Below are 18,022 nucleotides of genomic sequence, written 5' to 3' on the forward strand. Positions count from 1 at the left end.
TTTTTTTTCCCTTGGACATTTATTTTGAATTTCAATCAAAAATGGTAGAGCCTATTTAAAGAAAAAAATAAGTATTTTAATAAATTAAATTTTTTAATAAATAAATTGTTTTATAAAAATTCGTTATTACAGTTTATTATTATTTTTAATTTTCGTAGAAAAATAAGGTATGACCATGCTGAAAAAAGATGTGTGACCAGGTTGATAAAAGTGTGTGACCAGGTACATACTTATAATATGTTCGTCATCCCTAGTAGCAGGAAACACAATAAGATTCCATTTAATTAATAGAAAGCGCGGCGGAAAAATCGTATCCCGGTTCACAGGGACAACAAAGTGATCCTTAAGCTAGAAAAAAGGCAAGTAATTCTGCCACTTCATCAAGACTAAATTCTGTGTGAGCGTGGCCAGAGAGTACAGTGGAATCGAGTGCATAGATAAGAGAAAGAGAAAGAAGAGGAGAGGGCAACAAGCGAGGTGGCTTAACGTGGAGCTGGCATCTGATTCCAGTTGTTATTGTTGCTGTATTACAGAACTTGTCGTCCAGAAAACCAGCCAGTATGAGCGCCCCAAATGAAGGCGGCGCGGGAGGTGGCGCAGGAGCTGTGGGAGGCGGCGGCGGAAGTACAGCTACAGCACCATCAGGTATGTTGAACGATATCCGAGTGTACTATATGTACATATATCTATATAAATATATGCACCAGTAGCAAATATAAAAGCCCTGTATTAGCATTGTTCCCGTGTATGCGTGTGTATACATAACATTTGTGCGCCTCTCTTTGCTCTCCCATACGCGCACTGTTTGTTTCCGATTCCCCTTTGTGCCTCACCTTCGTAGCAAATGCTGTTCTCTCGTTTGTGTCAATGTTTGTGTGCTTTGTTGTTACTGTGCATTCGTGGCAGGGTTGTCAAGTTGTCCTTCGTAATTTTCTTAATGTTTAATTAAAAAAATAAAAGTCGAGCTTAATTAAAAAATTTAAATACTAACTATAATTGTCTTAGTAGAATTCGTACGCTTGTCCGTTCAAAAATGTGCGATTGGAATTTTTTTTTAAAACGAAATCTCATAGAAAATACCCACTACTGCCACCCGCACAGCCCCCCTGAAAACCATTAAGATACGCACCCAGCCATTTCTTCCTCATGCACCAACATTGCTGTCATCAATTCAAGCCACTTCTTCATCATCATCATCGGTGGCGTCCGCACCTGCATCCGCATCCGCACCCGCATCCGCATCCCTGGTATCACATTCAAATCCGCCCTTTCAGCTGCGCGGCGTCATTAACAAGTACTCATTGCCGTCCACTCATTTGCTTCAATCCTCTGCAGCGCACTCGGCGGTGGCCGCCAAGATCACCCATGTCAAGTCGGACGGCGGCGGAGGGATCTCCATATCGGGCACGCCCATCCTCAGCGGCGGGACCATCAAGGTGGCAGCCGCCAATGCCGTTCAGCAGCCCATTGCTCTGAACACGGGACAGGCCACCACGGCAGCTTCCATCAGGGCCATCGGGGCAGGAGGGCAGTCCACGCAGGTGCGTGTCGTCATGCCCATGATCAAGCAGCTGGAAAACGTGACGGCGACGGGTAGGACCCAGATTACGGCTATACCGGCAGCTCCGGCCAGAAGTGTCTCGAATGCTTCCATCACCGTAACCAGACCTGTGACCCAGGCCACATATCTGCCGAGGGCCAGCGTCACAGCCACCCAGATGGGTGGTGTGGGAGTGGGCCAGCGCCTGGTGACACCCCTCAGGGCCACATCGACCGGCTCGGCTACTGTTACACCAGCAGCGCCCACCGGAATCAGCACCGCTGGTGGCTTTGTCCGCGGGACAACAGCATCAGTGAGCCGGAGTGGAGTGGCGGTGTCTACACAGCCACCATCCACAGTGATCTCGTCCAGCAACAGTGCCGCCTGGATGCAGAGTCCCACGGGACAGGTCCAACTGATCCGTGCCATCCCCCAGCCCCGTCAGAGGATCATAACCACGTCGGCGGGCGTCAGTAGTGCCAATGTGGTGACCACGGCTACTCCGGTCCAAGCCCCAACGGGTAAGTCTTGTAAGCTCCTCACCTAAGTGCCTACTAACCCCGATCTTTTCCAGCTCTCTCCGTATCTGCTGCCCAAACGTTGGCTCCACAATCCACGGGACCGGCAGGTGCTCCCCAAGCTTACGTGGCCACTGTTCTGCCACAACGACAGCACCAAGCCACTCTTGTCTACTCCTCCAATGTGTCCACCCCGAACGCTAATCCCAATCCTGGCCAGCAGTTTAATTCTCGCTTTGCTGTGGCCACGCCCACTGGGGGAGTAACGACCACCACACCCGGAGGAACCACCGTGACGTCGCGTCAAGTGCGACCCATATCGTTGGGCAAGGGCTTCACGGGAGCCAAGCTGAACACAACGAGCATCAGTATCAGGGCACCGCACCCTCAGCTTAATGCCAGCGTGACACCTTCCCCGACGCCGGTTAGTGTCTCGGGAGGAGCAACAGTGGCGCCGGGCCGAGGGCCTGGAGGGGCAGGAGCTGCTCTGACGGCCACGAATCTGCCCACCACGCGGATCATCCAACTGCAGCAGCCGGCGACGGCAGCCACGCAGCAGATTATCGGATCGGCAGCTCGCCTGGCCGGCAATGTGATGCTGCAGCCCTTTTTGATGAGCACCTCGGCGGCAGCTAAGATGGGTAAGGAGTCCACCACCAATCTTGTCATCTTATTAAATGTCTTTGGAACATTTTTCAGGCATCCGTCCACCAGTCACCATGACATCCAAGTCGCAGCCCTCATTGACCATCACGCAGCTAAATCCCATCGGCAAACTGTCCACGGCCGGAGCCACTGGCACTCCGACCATGACTCCCCAAGGAGTGACCAGCATCCAGGCGGTGCCAGTGCCCAGTGTCTCCGCCAGTGTGGTGACTCCCAGCCCGGTAACCGGTGCGACTGCAGCTGCCGGGGGAGCCACTGTTTTGCCACTGACCATTAGCGGCAGGGGAGAAGCTGTCGGACCTGGAGGCAACATCCTCACGGGCACCTTGACTCCCATTAAGAATGCCAGTGGCATCACAGTGGGCAAGATGATGATGGCACCGTCCACGGCCGCAGCACAAGGATCGGAGGTCACTGTCAGCAGTGGGGCTACAGTGACCGGATTTCAGCGTACTTGGAATCCAGTAGTGGCCTCCCAGAGCCAGCTGATGAAGGTGCGTTGGCCGTTTAGTTAAAGACTAAAGTTAATCCCAACAAAGGCCTACTTTCTACTGAATGGAAATCCCTCCAAGAATTAAAAAATTTTATTTTTTTTGGCAGATCGACGAAAAGGGAAGCGCAGCTACAATCTACTACGAATCAATGCCGGCATCCTCGTCCACCGGTGTGCTCTCGCTGACCACAACCACTGTGACTCAGAGCAGCCAGTCCCAGGCCCAACTGGTCAGCAGTGCTGGGGGAAGCAGCTTATCCGTGTCCTCGCTGCCATTTGCCACCCATGCGTCAGCAACATCGGGATCGGCAGGTTCCGGGTCGCAGGCAACCTTTACGGTTCTACCGTCTGGAGCTGCGGGAGCGACAGCCACCCGGACCATCGGCCATCAGCAATTGATAATCCCGACGGCGGCGAACAGTGCACCGCCCCAGCACATGGTCATCCCGTTGCATACGTCCGTGAAGGTCACCACGGGAGCAGGAAACCCGCAGCCGGCGGGCGCAAGTGGAGCACTGGTGTCCAACTTTATGCGCAAGCGAGACGCCGAGGGATCGCCCATCCGAGCAGCCAAGAACCTGGGACCCACTCTGCTCTCCATGGCAAGCAATACCAGCAGTGCCACCAGTTCGGGTTCCACCTACAGCCTGAAGCCCGTTTTTGTGGCAGTGCCCTCGTCGGTTAGCTCGGCCCTCACTGTGGAGGCTCTGGCCAAGAAGGAGAGGGAACGGGTGGCCCATGGAGCCACCAGTAATGCCCCCACGGTATCTTCTGTTGAGGCTGCCATCTCCACCTTGAGAAATCTTCGTGCCGAGTCCCCGGCATCATCGGATGGCTCGACTACAGTGTCGGCGAACTCATCGCCAGGCGTGGATCAGCAGTTGCAGGACAGGATTGGCGAGCCATCGGCATCAAGGGCTAGTGGTCGCGACAATGCCACGCACTTCAATCCCATAAATGAGGTGAGTTTAGGAGAAGGTGGTAGCGGGAGAAGATGTATTCTTTATCTGGATTTCTCTCACCTTGAAAGATGTACTCCTCGCATCAGGGACACTCGTCTATGGGACCTCGTGCTGGCGCTTTCGTAGATGTCCAGGCACCAACGCCACAGCAGCAGCAACCCCAGCAGCCGACGCCCCACGTGGCAGGATCGGCCCAGTTGGCACAGCAGCCAGGAACGCGAATGAATGGCACCGGCAGCAGCTCCAGCTCGAGCTACGATTGTTCCGCCAGGAAGAAGCCACGTAGATCCACGTAAGTGGCTATCATGTATTCCTTATATTTGTAATTAATATTCTGATCCTTTGTAGTAATGACAGTCAGCACTCAACCCAGAGCCAGGCATCCCTATCCCTGCCACCACCGAGTGCCGAGCCCGCACCCGCTGCTGCAGCAGCCTACATGCAGAAGCACAACAATGGAGGCTTACTGGTGGCAGCACCCGCCCCGGTAGTGGCTCCCAACAGTGCCCCAGTCGAGGCCAACCATCGGAACAGCACCCCAGCAGTTGCGGGCAACAAGGAGAACGCCAATCCCGTGGACTTTGTCATAAAGCGTCCGCGCAATTGTGCTTTGCTCAACGTAAGTCATTAGCTTCTGTTATGTCCTAGTAGTTGTCATTAATCTGTGATCTGTGATGTCTTTCAGACCTATAAGCCCACCCACAAGCTGGCCACCAATCACTTCCATCGATACACCGATGTGAAGCCCAGGGAAGAGCGACGAGCCACAGTGATAGACTTGGCCAATCAACCGAATGTGCGGGAGAAGATCAATGGATGGAAGATATATCACTTAAGGACGCAAATGGAGGACTTGGTATGGTCCTCATCATGACAGAGCATCCCAAATATTTTATAATCTCATCCCTTTTTAGAACGAATCAGAGATGGTCAGCCTGGGGCAGCTGGAAACCATGCTGCAAGCTCTGGAAAAGGACAAGGATAAGCACAGCGATATAGAGCGCGTCAGTGAGCTGCTCAAGGTGGGTTTTCTTTACCAAAAATATCCAAGATGTAATCATCAATATGTTACTCCTTTTAGGGCAACATCCAGCGCAGTAAGATCATCACCGACGGCATCAACGAGGCCCAGAACCAGCTCATGAAAATCTTCGAGCACAAGCCCCACGTCTCCGACATCATCAGCCGCTGTGCCTCCAAGCGGAACTTCAAGAAGCGCGAAAAGATGTAGACCACTGACGGAAGGAGGAGTGATACATCCATGTGTATTCATACCTTGTACATTTTTTGCCTACTTTAAGATTAGACAGTTTTACCTTAGCGCTACAGACTATCGACCATTAGAGAAGAACGGCAATATTTTTTAGTTTTCTTAATTAAGCCACCAGAACATAAATACAAAGTTTAAGAGTTGTATAATTATTAAGACTTTTTATTTAAATCTGAGGTCTTTCTGTAAAAAATTATGATCCAGTACGTGTTACATGGGTGGCGGAGGAGGAACTCCATTGAACATGGGATGGTGCATTGCCGGACGGGGTGGTCCTGGTATAGGAAAGCCGCCCGGTGGCCCGATCGCCCTGTGTAGATTGGGCGGTGGCGGAGGCATGATCTTGGGCTCGAACTTGAAGGCAAACTGGAGGAAGAACTGCTTCGTGTCCCGGTTCCAGTGCGTCCAAAACTTGCCCTCGCTCTTTTCTACTTCCCGGGAGGGGACCTTGAAGCCAATCGTCTCGTACGGCTCGGAGGCAAACAGAAGGTACTGCCACTTGCGGTCTGGCGGCTCGATCTTCTGCTCGTAGGCGGACATGAAGCGATGGCGCGGGACAATGGAATCCGAGATTTCGGGGTAATCGATCTGAAACAACAGCGACTGCTGACCGTTCGAGGGCTCTCTTTGCTTGGTCACCCGGTAACCGGGTCGTCCAATCTTGACGAACTTCTTCGGCTCCACGCGGGGCTTCTCCGGTGCCAGCAGCGAGGAGGGTGCTTCCTTGGCCTCTTTGGCGGCTCGGCGCGCCAGATTCTCCTGATGCTTCTTTCCCTGCGTGTGGGCCAGGTAGCTTCCCTCGTTGTTGTGCAGCGTCAGACACAGTTTGCACTCGTAGGAGCCCAAGTGGTTCTTCATAAAGTACGGATCCTTGTTCAGATCTATGGTCTCCAGCGCCAGCTGCCGCAGGCGTTCCTTGCGATCGCGGTTGGATTCCGACCAGGAGGCCACGCCTCCGCTGCCGGTCTTGCCACCGGCACGGTTCTGAAAGTCCATTTTTCTACGTTTTTTTCAATATATTTGACTAAAAACGTTGTCGCTTTTTCCGGAAAACTATTGATGGTGTAGACACCAGGGTTGTCAACGAAGTAGAGCTGGAGAAAACATCGACGATGTATCGATACATCGATGTTTTCTGAAACTCGAGAAACATCGAAGTTTTCAAACATCGATGTTCGATGTTTCCTCTTTACTCATCACTTCTTGGCTGGTATTTGGTAAGTGCACCAAAAATTATTATCAATTAAATGAAATAAACTTAACAATAAAATTGTTAAGTAATAAACAATAAAAGACTAATCTATAATTAGTCATAAAAAATGACTGGATTTAAATTAATTTTAATTTTATTTTTTCGCTTTTTTTTTTTTATTTGTTTTAGATTTTTTTTTTAGAACTTGTAGCTGCTTTATATTTTTGTTTCAATTGTTTTTTCATTTTAAGTTTTGTGTTCTATGAAAGACTAGCTTTAAGTTTCATTTTTAATACAAGAGTAGTATTTAAGAGCCATTTTGAATTTTGAAATATTATTAAACTATGGATCTTACACAAAGCGTAATTTTTTATAAATATATTACACTTTTTATTCATTTATTTTTAATAAATAAATATATTTTAATATAATATGGTGTGGTAAATTTTTTTAAGTGCACCCTAAGAAAGTTCGATGTATCGCGATACATCGATGTTTTTTTCTGAAAAACATCGAAACATCGATGTAGGTGAACATCGATGATTTTCCAGCTCTACAACGAAGCATTGGTCAGTGTGACCGTATCGAATTAATAATTAATACTAACTTCACCTCAAAAATGGAATACTATAGAAATGGTTTTACAAATGTTTTTAATATTCTAAATATAATTTTGTATTAATTATATATTCCCAGTTCTTAAGTTCTTTTTACTTAAAGGCGTATTTTCCAAGTAACAACTTTAACTTGAAAAACAAACCAGAAACTGTCGCATCACTGATGTTCAGGTTCCACTTACTCCCACTGATGGCGCTTTATTATTTCGATAATTCTATCAATTGGTAACCAGCTCTATGCACATGCTGGATTTTTTTAATTTTTGAGTGGAAAAAGTGAGAGAAAATATATCTAGTGACTATTTGTAAAGAGCTAGGGCTTTTGAAAAGATATTAATTCAAGAAAACCAAAAATTCTGCATAAATTCTTCAAACAAATGTAAATAATTTTTGCAAACTAGGCGTGCTCGGTTCGGATGTGAAGTCGCATTTTTCTGGTGAGATTTTCGAGGGAGACATCCCGTTTGGTTAATCATTAACAGAGAATGGATAAGCCCGAGCGACCTAGCCTAATGGGCCCTCCGCCGGCAGTGGCAAAGTCTGCCAATCCCAGCAACAACTCTGCGGCCCCGAACCCAGCGGCGTCACCGACTGGCGATAAAAGTGCACCCCCTCCTAAGCGAATAATCAAGCAAATAAACCTGGACTTTAAAAAACTCAAGGAAGCTGGACTCGATCGCCAGCTGGCCGAGGTTCTGAGAAAACAGAGTCCAGGAGCCAAGCAGGCAAAGCCAGGGACTCCCCCTACTCCTACTGTGGCCGGAAGTGCATCGCCATCGACCTCAGCTGCTGCGCAACAGAAACAACAATTGCGTCAGACTGGTAAAAATAATCATTTATTAATTAATGCATTATTTTGTGTCTAGTTTTCATAGTTTAATGACACTTGGTGTCTAGGATTTCTGCCAAATGCAGTTTCTGGCATCCAAGTGTATGTGTGAGTTTGAGACGCAAGGCGAAAACCATAGGCGGTGGCGCAGCTGTTAAGTGCGTCCTCTCGAAAGCGTGCTTTTTTGACGGTTCTATTTCACGCTAGTCATTCTGCCTGTATATGTAAAAATATTTGTTTTTTTTTAAACTTTATTTTTAACAATTAAAAAAAATTACAATAAAAATTCTTTGAAGAATCAATAAGGAAATTCTTGGTTGGGTTTCTTTTTAAGATTATAAAATACATACCTATGGAACCGCGGTGTATACACTGGGGCATGGTGTATTATTAGGGATGCTTATATTTATTTTTCTTAAATTCCATTTATTTTTTATGAAAAAACAATTGTTCTATATATATTTTCTAACTTTTGATAGGAAAAAAATATTTTTTCATAGTTAGTTTAATCAAAGTTAGTATAATTTGATAAAAATACAACATATAATCCTCCGACTTATGGGGGTTAATTTTTTTTTTGAACTCATACCCTGCAGGCTGGCTTTAAGTGCCACCCTCGACCGCTGTCTTCGTTTTCTTTTGATGGTCCAACCTGTAAATGGCACCACTTATTGAGGTTAGGGACGAGGTTTTTGTTGCTCGTTTCTGGCCCGAGTTCGAATCCCAGTGTTGACTAAACTGAGCTTTTGCTTTATTTTTTATTTACTTTTTAATATATTTTATCATTAATGTTTAATATTTTTCTATTTTTTAGCCCCACAGCCCATAAAAAAGCGAGGAGTGGTTTCGGATTATATTGAAAAAATAGTGCCTGGCCAGACCAATGTGGATAGTTCGATGCACGTCAAGGCTCTGCTCAAGAACCGAATCCTGAACAAGAATACGGGTGGGATACCGGCCAAGCACTCTGCATCCCGGCCACCGCCAACGGCTGCTCTGGGATCTCCTGACCCATCGCCCACACCTGGAGTCTTTTCGGCGCCCATAGCCAAGGCGGATGTCACTGTGCGTCCAAAGCAGCCACCATTGTTGCTTAATTTGGTGAACAAGTTGCCGAAATGTCGATCTTTGTGTACGCCTAGTAGTTATGGTAGTAAAGCAAGGAGCACGCCCAAGGAGCACAATGATGCACCAACTCCCGAGATCTCTAACAAGCCGCTGATACAAAAGTCGCCTTCTCCAGCACCCTCTGCTCCTTCAACACCAGTAGTGCCTGAGCGGAACTCCAAGGAACATAATAAAATGACACCTGGTCCCTTAGAAACACCTAATCCTCTTCCCCAAACTCCAACTGTTCTGCCACAAACTTGCAAGAGCTCTCTGCCTCCATTGATTGTGCTGGAGAACAAAGTCCTGTCCCCGGATGAGAAGATAGACCTGAGCAGTCTGGCCATTCAACAGGGGAAGACCCTGGAAAAGACCGATGTGATTCCTCCTCCGGCTCAGTCGGGAAAGGGCAAGGTAATCCTCAGCACCCAAAAGCTGAAGCTCTCACGAGAGAAACTCTCTGAGATGGCCAACGAGATTCGCAACCAGGTGAAGAAAGTGGAGACTAGCACGGAGATGGAAACAGTTCCAACAACTAATATGAAAACCAGTAATGTGGAACCATTAACCATTAATAAAGAAAGCAGTAGCGAAGTCTATAACTCTACTATAGAAACTCCGACTATTAAGTCTGGAGATGTGACCCTGTTTCAGTCCCCAGTTAAGCCTTCTTCAGATTCTATGGAGGTTACCACTGATACTCTGTCGATTATAGAACCGGCAGCAGTGCCTGTTTATAATCCTTGCACGCCAGAACCAGAAGAGGTCCATGAACCAGAACCACCTCAAGACGTTAAGGTAGATAAAAGTCCAGAAAAATCTTCTACTTCCAAGGTTCTGTCGGCCGTTGACTTCATAGCCCAGTTGGCAGCTGACAATTCTATGGACGACAGCAGTTTCATGGAACTATCGCCAGAAGAACAGCGTTTGAATGCCCTTTTTGGAGGCGGAGGTGGAGGCTTCGGTCTTTCTTCCGCAACAACCATAAGTGAGCCTGAAAAGCCTGAAGAGATTTTGAAAGAACTTCCCATACCTGACCCTTCTGTCTTTGTGGAGAGTCCCGCCTGCTCTTCCAAAGTCCTCCCAGAACCCGATGAAGAGCTGGCGATTGGAAAAATTTTGAAAATGGATGACGTGAATATATTGCACGCCACCTTGGACGTCAACAGTGATAGTGCCAATATTCTTCGCATAAGTCCCAATGCGATTAAGCTGCAAAAGAGTGTCCAGAACTTGGAGAAGACGGCGGAAGAACCAACCATCGTGGAGCCTGTTGAGGTTCCCAGGGGGAACCAAAATCTTGCTGCAAATATTTTAGCAGAACAACCCAAAAATGCCAATGAATCGGAAGTGCCTTTGGAGAAGAAAGATCCGGAACCTGAAAAGGAGGCCAATCCTCCTGTGAAGAAGCTGCCAACGAGGTCCAAAAGAGCCAAAATTAACTTGGTTCAGAGGACCAAGAGGCCGAGTGCTGCGAAGGCCAGCGAAGCCAAGAGACCAAAGCCAGAGTTCGAGGAAAACGATGAGCCGTCGGCTGAGGCAGAGCGCAATGGAGAGATGGAGATAGAGGTAATTGCTAATGACGATAAGTTAAGCTCAGACATAGTTACCCCTAATATATCTAGTATTACAAATAATCCAAAGGTGTCATCAGATGAGGGGCAGTGTAAGGAAGGTTATGATGGGGGAGCACAACCGGAAAAAGAACTATTGCAGGCGGAGGAACAGGAAGTGAAGGAGGAAACAAAACCCGCCACAGACCGTGACCTAACCCAGCTGTATCATCCACCCAAAATGCCAAAGAATAAATCACGAAAACCAACTCAAAACCAGGAATTCGATGAATCACAGACCTCCACAACTGCTAGCAATGTATCCTTAATAGACATCCTCTCCCAGGAGCCACCTCCGCCACAGGGCGAAGCCCAGTTGCCATTTCGAAAGCATCCCGAAGAAGTGGATAACATGGCATGTTCCACGCCTGAGGTGAAGGGAATCCAGAACCTAATAAGCCACCTGGAAGCCGAGAAGGTGACCACACAGCCCAAGAAGACCTCTCCCAGCTCAGAAGAAACTCCCAAGGCAGGGTCGCGAAAGAAGCTTGTTAAAACGCGTCCAGTTCTTGGAAAGAGGTCCGCCAAAGAAAAGCCAACCAGTTCTATTGACCCAGTCCCAGTTAGTGTAGATGTTAGAAGTCGTGTTCCCACTTCCAGTACCAGTGACGATGATAGATCCGAGATAGTGGGATTGGAGGAGAAACGCACTCGAACTCCAGTTCTTTCTCTGCAAAAAAAGGTCAACGAAACGGACATTAGCGATGATGCCTCTCCAGACCACGATGAGACTGAGGACGAGCAGCTGTCCCACGTAAAGATACTACAAGCTAAGCCGGAGGATGAAAAAGGCACGCCACAAGTTGGAGTCCAAAACCAAGAAGCTACTGATTCCGACAGCAGTAGTCCCATGGATTTCGCAGAAAGTGTAGATATTAACGAGGATGTAAGTCTAAATGAGCATCCAGCGGAAGAATCAAAAGATCTTCCTTTGAATCCGGGTGGTGGAGACACCTTCAATGTTGTTGAGGCGAACTTGGAAGACTCTTTCAGGAACCTAAAAGAGGCAACGACTGTGATAAGCGAGAAGGTTTCCCCGATTCCTGAAAATGGCACAAGAAGAAGTAGGAGAAGGTCCACAAAGAAAGCTTCCGAGGAAAAGGAACTTTCCAAAAGTGAAAGTCTACTTCCAGCTACTTTAATTTTCTATTCTGTGGAAAATGATGAAGCGAAAGAAAAACCGGAGGAACCGGCTGTTGAAACATCAAGAGGGAAGCGAAAGTCTAGGTCGAGTGCGAAGGCTAATAAATCCCAGAATATTCCAGAGGAGTCTAAGGATTCAGAGACACCCATTGCGGTTTCGTCAGCTTCGGAAGAAACTAAGATTCCTGAAGAGCCCACCCCTTCTGTAAAATCCCTACGACAACGTTTATCTCGAAGTAGAACCCCAAACCTGGCTAATAATACAACTGGAGAGGTTTCTTCAACTGCGGATGAAAGGAAGATCCCTGAAGAGCCGATAACTTCTTTGAAATCCCTACGACAACGTCTAACTCGAAGTATAACCCCAAATCTAGCCAGTACTGCAACTGGAGAGATTACGTCAGCTGCAGAAGAAACTCAGATTCCGGAAGAGCCTACAACTTCGGTAAAATCTCTACGACAACGTCTAACTCGAAGTAGAACCCCAAATCTAGCTAGTACTGCAACTGGAGAGAGTCCCTTAGCTGCGGAAGAAACTAAGATTCCGGAAGAGCCGACCACTTCTGTAAAATCCCTGCGACAACGACTTTCTAGAAGTAGAACCCCAAAAATGAGTAATACTTCAACAGGAGAGGTTTCTCAACCTACAGATAGTTCTGTAAATAAAGTAACCGAAGGGGAAAAAGACACATTTAACAACATACCCAAAGGTAAACGAAAGTCTCGGTCTAGCACCTCCCAGAAAACAGCTCCAAAGGATTTGGAAAAAGTAGAAGACACCGAAACCATCCAGACAGTAACTGGAGATACAAAAGTTTGTGATGAAAAGTCGGAAGAGATGCCTTCTAGAAAACCAAGCAGAAACCGAAAATCTCGAAGTAAGACACCCAAATGTGTAGATGCAACTCCACCAACTGAGAGCTCTATAAAAAGTAGCGAGAACCTAGAAGAAAGAACTGTAGAAGAAGCTCCAAAGTCAACCGCGGAAACTGAGATTATTATAAAACCCAAAACTAGAAATAGTAAAAAAGCGGTGCCAGATAAATTTGTAGATTCAGAGGAGCAGGAAAATACTTCACCAAAAACCGAAGAACTTGAAATTTCTACAGCAGAAGAAGCAGGAGATGTAAGTAAAGATTTGTCCAAAGAAATAGTTCCAGAAGATTTCAAACTACCTGAGAAGAGTGTGAGGGGATCTCGAAAGTCTAGGACTAAAGAGCTGCAAGCAGTGTCACTTCAAAGTCCTGTGATAAATCAAGAATCTGCTGAAGAATCCAATGTTTCTTCCAGTCCAGTCCTGGCCAAAAGACAAAGAAGAAGTCGCGGCGTTGAACCAAGTCCTGAGCCTACACTTAAACGGAAGGCTAGGTCCGATCCTGATCCAGATCTAGAAACCGCTTCCACACCCAAAGAAGAACCAATCCAGACCCCCAAAAGAGGCCGAAAAAGAAAAGAACCTGAAACGCCAAAAGCCGAAGATGTCCAACCTTTGGATACTCCAAAGACGCCTTCAAGAAGGGGACGGAAACGAGCAGCCGAAATGGATAGTGTGCTGGCCAAGAAACTCAAAGAAGATGGGGTTCCGGTTAGTTCCTTTAATCTCCGTCTGCTGCTCATTCGGAAGAGGGAGCACTTGGAAACCGATGAGGTTCTGACAACCGAGGGTGAAGGTAATGGACCTCTTCAGTGTGGGCTGTGCTTGGCCCGGAGCACCTCAGAGAATTGGCAAGACCATTTATTGGAGCACTATGGAGTGGGTTGGCTCGTCGAAGACACGCCGGAGGTGAGTTTCTAAAAGCTAGATGGGATTACAATTTTTTAAAGGATTTTTATTTATTTTTTAGTTGATAACCCGTGCTTCGGCAATAGCGATGATGAAAACTTTTCTACAGAGCAACCCCGACAAGAAGCTGGAGTGCCGCTTGTGCAGCAACAAATTGGGGTCTGCTCTGGGCATGATGCTCCATCTGGAAAGCTGCTCCAAAAAATGTCCCACCGATGGAACCTTTAATGTGCGCCTGCTACTCATCCGCAAAAGAGAGCAACTGGAAACGGATGAGGAGTTGACCGACGAGGGCAAAGGTGATGGACAACTGCAATGTGGCCTGTGCCTGGCCCGAAGCTCAACAGAGGATTGGCAAATCCACTTGTTGGAGCACTATGGAGTGGGTTGGCTAGTTGAGGAACCGCCAGAGGTAAGCTTTCAATAGAATACAAACTTGCAATAAATTTTAATTACTCCTCCATTTCAAGTCCGTCACACGCCCTTGGGTAATAAGAAAAATGAAGGATTACCTGCTGATCAATCCCGACCAACGCTTCGCCTGCCGCATGTGCAACCACCAGCTAGGCACTGCCATGGGTATGATGCTCCATTTGGAGAACTGTGGCCGGCAGCGGGTGGCGTGCGAATTCTGTAAGAAACTCTACGCGTACATGTCACTGCCAGCACACTTGCGCACCTGTCCCAGGCGACCCAAGATTGGGGAAGAACTTAAACCAGAACTGGAGGAGGAAGTAAAGGAGCCGGTGTACAGCAATGCTGGGCGGGCTAAGCGGAAGTCCACCATCAAGGCCGAAACAAAGCTGAAGAAAATAGGAGAGGACCTAACAAGCGAAAATACAACGACGGAGACTGACCATCAGAAAGATTTCGATGGCGACACTTCCGACTATGATATGGCCATGGATAAGGAGTCATCGGAAGAATATGAATCCGAAGGCGCAGACTCTAACGAGGATCCAATTATCAGCGAAGGCGAAAGTGAACCCAAGAGTGACAAGAAATCCAAGAAATCAAAGGCCAAGGATGGGAGCAGGAAAAGGAATGCCCGGAAACGACCTGCAGTTCAGGGCGATGTGTCAGAGAAGCCTCGTAAGTAGAACTGCATTTTCCTAAACATTTTTTGAATATTTTTTAATGAAATTTCGTCTCTAGCTCTATTCTCTCGTTACCTTAACTTGGAGCTTAGGATAGAGGATCGATGGAAGAAATTGTAAGTAACTTGAGCTACAAAATAATGTTGAAAATATAATCTTAATGAATTATTTGTTTTTAGCCTCCAAATCAGTTATTCCAAAGGTTCGTTGTTCCCGCAATTCAATCCCAGTTACTCAATAATTCCTTCGGAAGAGGCCCAAACGTTGCTGCCCTCGAAAGAATCCAAATCCATAAGGTATGCCTATGGAAATGCGGATACATCAGGTGATTGGCAACAAATGGGACTGTTTGAGGGTTTCATCAAAGACGGTAAGATTCAAGTTAAGAAAACCATCCACAATCTTACATATTCTCTATCTTGACAGGCGAATATATTGGCTATCTTGGTGGAGCCATTAAACAACTGGCATGGGCTCCTCTGCCGGCCCAGGTCAAGACACAGTACCTACTGTGTTCCCTGCGAACCAAGTTGAAGAGCTTTTCAAAACATGCAAAAATTGGAGGAACGGAGGGGGCTCTGCTGATGCTGCTCAAGTGTTCAGTACCTGATCATAGTCCTAGTGAGGATTTATCCACCCTTCATCTGGATCTCCACTACGGAATTCGAGTGCCCAATGGACCAGTTCACAACTTTGTCTTTATGCCCAGTGGTGGGTACGATGGATCCACCAATCGTTTGGGATTACTGGCAGTGAGCACCTCCATTAGCGATGTTCACATCTATGCCTTGCCTTTGAATCTTTCTGGAGATGAGCGGAGTTCCTCGGAAAGAAATGTGATTCAACTAAATCCCATTTTTACCCTTAGCTTGGATCTAAGCAATCCTGTGCAGGATCAATGCACTCGCATCTGTTGGTCTCAGGTGAGTTTTGTGTTAAATTACGACTTTAGGAAGATCTTGTAATTGTTTTATAATTATTTTCTTAGGCTCGAGGACATAATTTCCTGGTGACAGGCTATGCCAAAGGAAACGTTGCCTTTTGGGATATTGGCGACACAGAAGGCCTCAACTGCACCAAGCAGGAGAACCGAATCTACTTTGCTCCTCTGAATTTCTTCTTCATAGGCGAACGAAATATTCAATGTAAGATGCTTAGCTTTTACCTTTATCTTAATTTATTAATTAGTTATTTTATAATTAGATTTGGATCTTCATTACGATGCCCATGGACCCCGTTGGCTGGCCGTTGGCACCAATGTTCGTCGCTTTTGTATTTATGACATTAAAAACTGGTCACAACCACAACCCTTGGTGGAGGGCTCTAGCATCAGCCATCTGTATGTAACCAGTTTGTTTTGGTCGCCCATTTGTGAGACGATTATTGTCGGCAGCAATGAGCTGTTTGTGAATCGAATGACTCGTAATCTGGCACTGAACCCTTCCGGCATAAACTACGACTACAAGACCCTTGACAGCACGGTGTGTAGTACGCGTGCAATGCACTCCAATGTCCAGAAGAATTACTTGGTCCTAGGGACGGACAATGGGGACTTGGTTTTCCTGGATGTACGCGAATTGAACTTCCCACCAGCTTTGAATAAGTCGGCGTTTATTGTGCGAGCAGTCTCCACCCTGGACTTGGTTCATTTAAAAGAAGCAACTTCCGATCCCAAGGATATTATTACTCCGGAAATCTTTCTCAGGGATTATGCTCTGCGAATAAACCCTGTTTCTCCCGTCTTACCGAAAAATAGAAGCAAATATTTGAATGAGAAGCGCAGCCCGAAAAACATTACAAGTATGCCCCTCATTCGATACAACTCCGTACATTGCAATTGGAACGTCCCCACCCACAACTTGGTGGCCGTGGGTACTGAACACGGCCTGCTGCGTATTCTCAACTTTCAGCGGGATATGTTCTTGAAAAGAACTTCCCAGTAGTTACCTTCTAAACGATGCACTCATCTGAGATTATTATTTATTGTTTATACTCGATAAGCTGATTAGTTTTAAGGAACTAGTTATTGAAGTTATATGTGAAAATGGTATAATTATGGTTTATTTATAGCAGTTGTAAAAATATATGCCAATTTTATATGGAGTTATCCTAGTGAATAGAAATAATTATAAGTTTGATATGCTTGGCAAACAAATACATTTTGTGTATTAAAATTATAAATTGATTTTTATGGACGTAAAAAAAATTTTTTTATTGGGAAAACCTAAGAGCGGATGAGCTCCATTAAGATATAGATAACAGGAGCTATAGATAAAGATGATGAATAATAAATCAAGCTGGTTGCACTTTCGCTATCAAAGAAATGATTCAGCTGATGAGAAAAAATATTGTGAAATTAGTTGCAGTTCAGACTTAGCGGTTGGTGGAGCTTATCTTCTCAAAAAAAACTGTTGTAATGGGACAAGTCAATTCTTCAAGTCCTTTACAGGATAAACAACCGAAACTGGAGCACAAGGTGCTAAAGAATATTGTAGTAAATCATAATGATGATATGGAGAAACACAATATGGATTTTGTTAGATCGCTACTCTACCAATCGAGTTAGCCTTGACAAGAGGTTCAGTTTGAAATTCACTTATTCCCCATGAATAGTTTTTAAAATTGTTAGTCTGATTCGGCCTATCCTACAAGCAACAAGGTGATCCAAATTATTTCTGACAACTTCAATAATCTCTCAAAATTATTAAAAAACTAAAAAAGTAACAGAAAGAATTATAAACGATGTGCATCAATTCACCAATGGACCACCAGGCCATCATTGAAGGCCATCGACAACGCTTGGCGCGTCTCCTGGAACGCCTTTCGGTCGTTGAGGAGAAGCTGCAGGAAATGATGAGGCTCTACGGGCGGAATCTGGGCTTCACGATGCTACAAATCCAGCTCAACCACGTGGCAGTTGTGGCCCAAATCGTCGAGGACCTGATCGACCAAGAGGACATGGATGGAGGACACCCCGAAGAATAATCCCAAAGAAGTTAAAATAAAATGTTACTACATTGAATGTACACGAATATATTTATAATTTCTCCATAAATTTTTAACTTTATTTTGTATTTTATTTAAAATACTATATGCATGTTTAACAATGATAGGTTTTGTTTCTTTTTTTTTTTGTAGCTTTCAGCGTATTTTGTGTTTTTGTTGTCGATCATAAATAAAAAATATCTGATG

At 46.0% G+C, this 18,022-nt stretch overlaps 3 protein-coding genes across 10 annotated transcripts; 2 read left to right on the forward strand and 1 right to left on the reverse strand.

Annotated features, from left to right (window-relative positions):
• The first annotated feature begins 221 nt into the window (after positions 1–221).
• On the forward strand, positions 222–5,598 carry Sap130 (Sin3A-associated protein 130). Of its 7 annotated transcripts, none has more exons than XM_070279748.1 (11): positions 222–359; positions 534–645; positions 1,102–2,061; positions 2,115–2,699; positions 2,758–3,218; positions 3,325–4,179; positions 4,248–4,471; positions 4,528–4,798; positions 4,865–5,035; positions 5,094–5,201; positions 5,261–5,598. In XM_070279748.1, exons 2-11 carry the CDS (start codon positions 561–563, stop codon positions 5,408–5,410), a joined length of 3,870 nt encoding a protein of 1,289 aa, XP_070135849.1. In that variant the 5' UTR covers positions 222–359; positions 534–560; the 3' UTR covers positions 5,411–5,598. The 7 variants fall into 7 exon arrangements, with proteins under 7 accessions (XP_070135849.1, XP_070135851.1, XP_070135852.1 ...); XM_070279750.1 differs by having other exon boundaries at positions 1,177–2,061; XM_070279751.1 differs by having other exon boundaries at positions 223–359; positions 1,336–2,061.
• Positions 5,599–5,617: 19 nt separating this feature from the next.
• Sf3a2 (splicing factor 3a subunit 2) lies at positions 5,618–6,532 on the reverse strand. Its single transcript, XM_043214185.2, has one exon. It carries the CDS (start codon positions 6,443–6,445, stop codon positions 5,660–5,662), a length of 786 nt encoding a protein of 261 aa, XP_043070120.1. The 5' UTR covers positions 6,446–6,532; the 3' UTR covers positions 5,618–5,659.
• Positions 6,533–7,480: 948 nt separating this feature from the next.
• LOC108120454 (microtubule-associated protein futsch) lies at positions 7,481–16,977 on the forward strand. 2 transcript variants are annotated; one of them, XM_070279879.1, is made up of 10 exons: positions 7,481–8,080; positions 8,902–10,763; positions 10,839–13,733; positions 13,795–14,145; positions 14,204–14,825; positions 14,889–14,946; positions 15,010–15,200; positions 15,257–15,753; positions 15,819–15,975; positions 16,034–16,976. In XM_070279879.1, the coding sequence occupies exons 1-10, from the start codon at positions 7,744–7,746 to the stop codon at positions 16,771–16,773; spliced, it is 7,710 nt and encodes a 2,569-aa protein (XP_070135980.1). In that variant the 5' UTR covers positions 7,481–7,743; the 3' UTR covers positions 16,774–16,976. The 2 variants fall into 2 exon arrangements, with proteins under 2 accessions (XP_070135980.1, XP_070135979.1); XM_070279878.1 differs by having other exon boundaries at positions 8,902–13,733; positions 16,034–16,977.
• The last annotated feature ends 1,045 nt before the right edge of the window (positions 16,978–18,022 follow it).

This window comes from Drosophila bipectinata, chromosome 3L (assembly GCF_030179905.1).
Source record: "Drosophila bipectinata strain 14024-0381.07 chromosome 3L, DbipHiC1v2, whole genome shotgun sequence".
In the NCBI taxonomy this organism is placed as follows: domain Eukaryota; kingdom Metazoa; phylum Arthropoda; class Insecta; order Diptera; family Drosophilidae; genus Drosophila; species Drosophila bipectinata.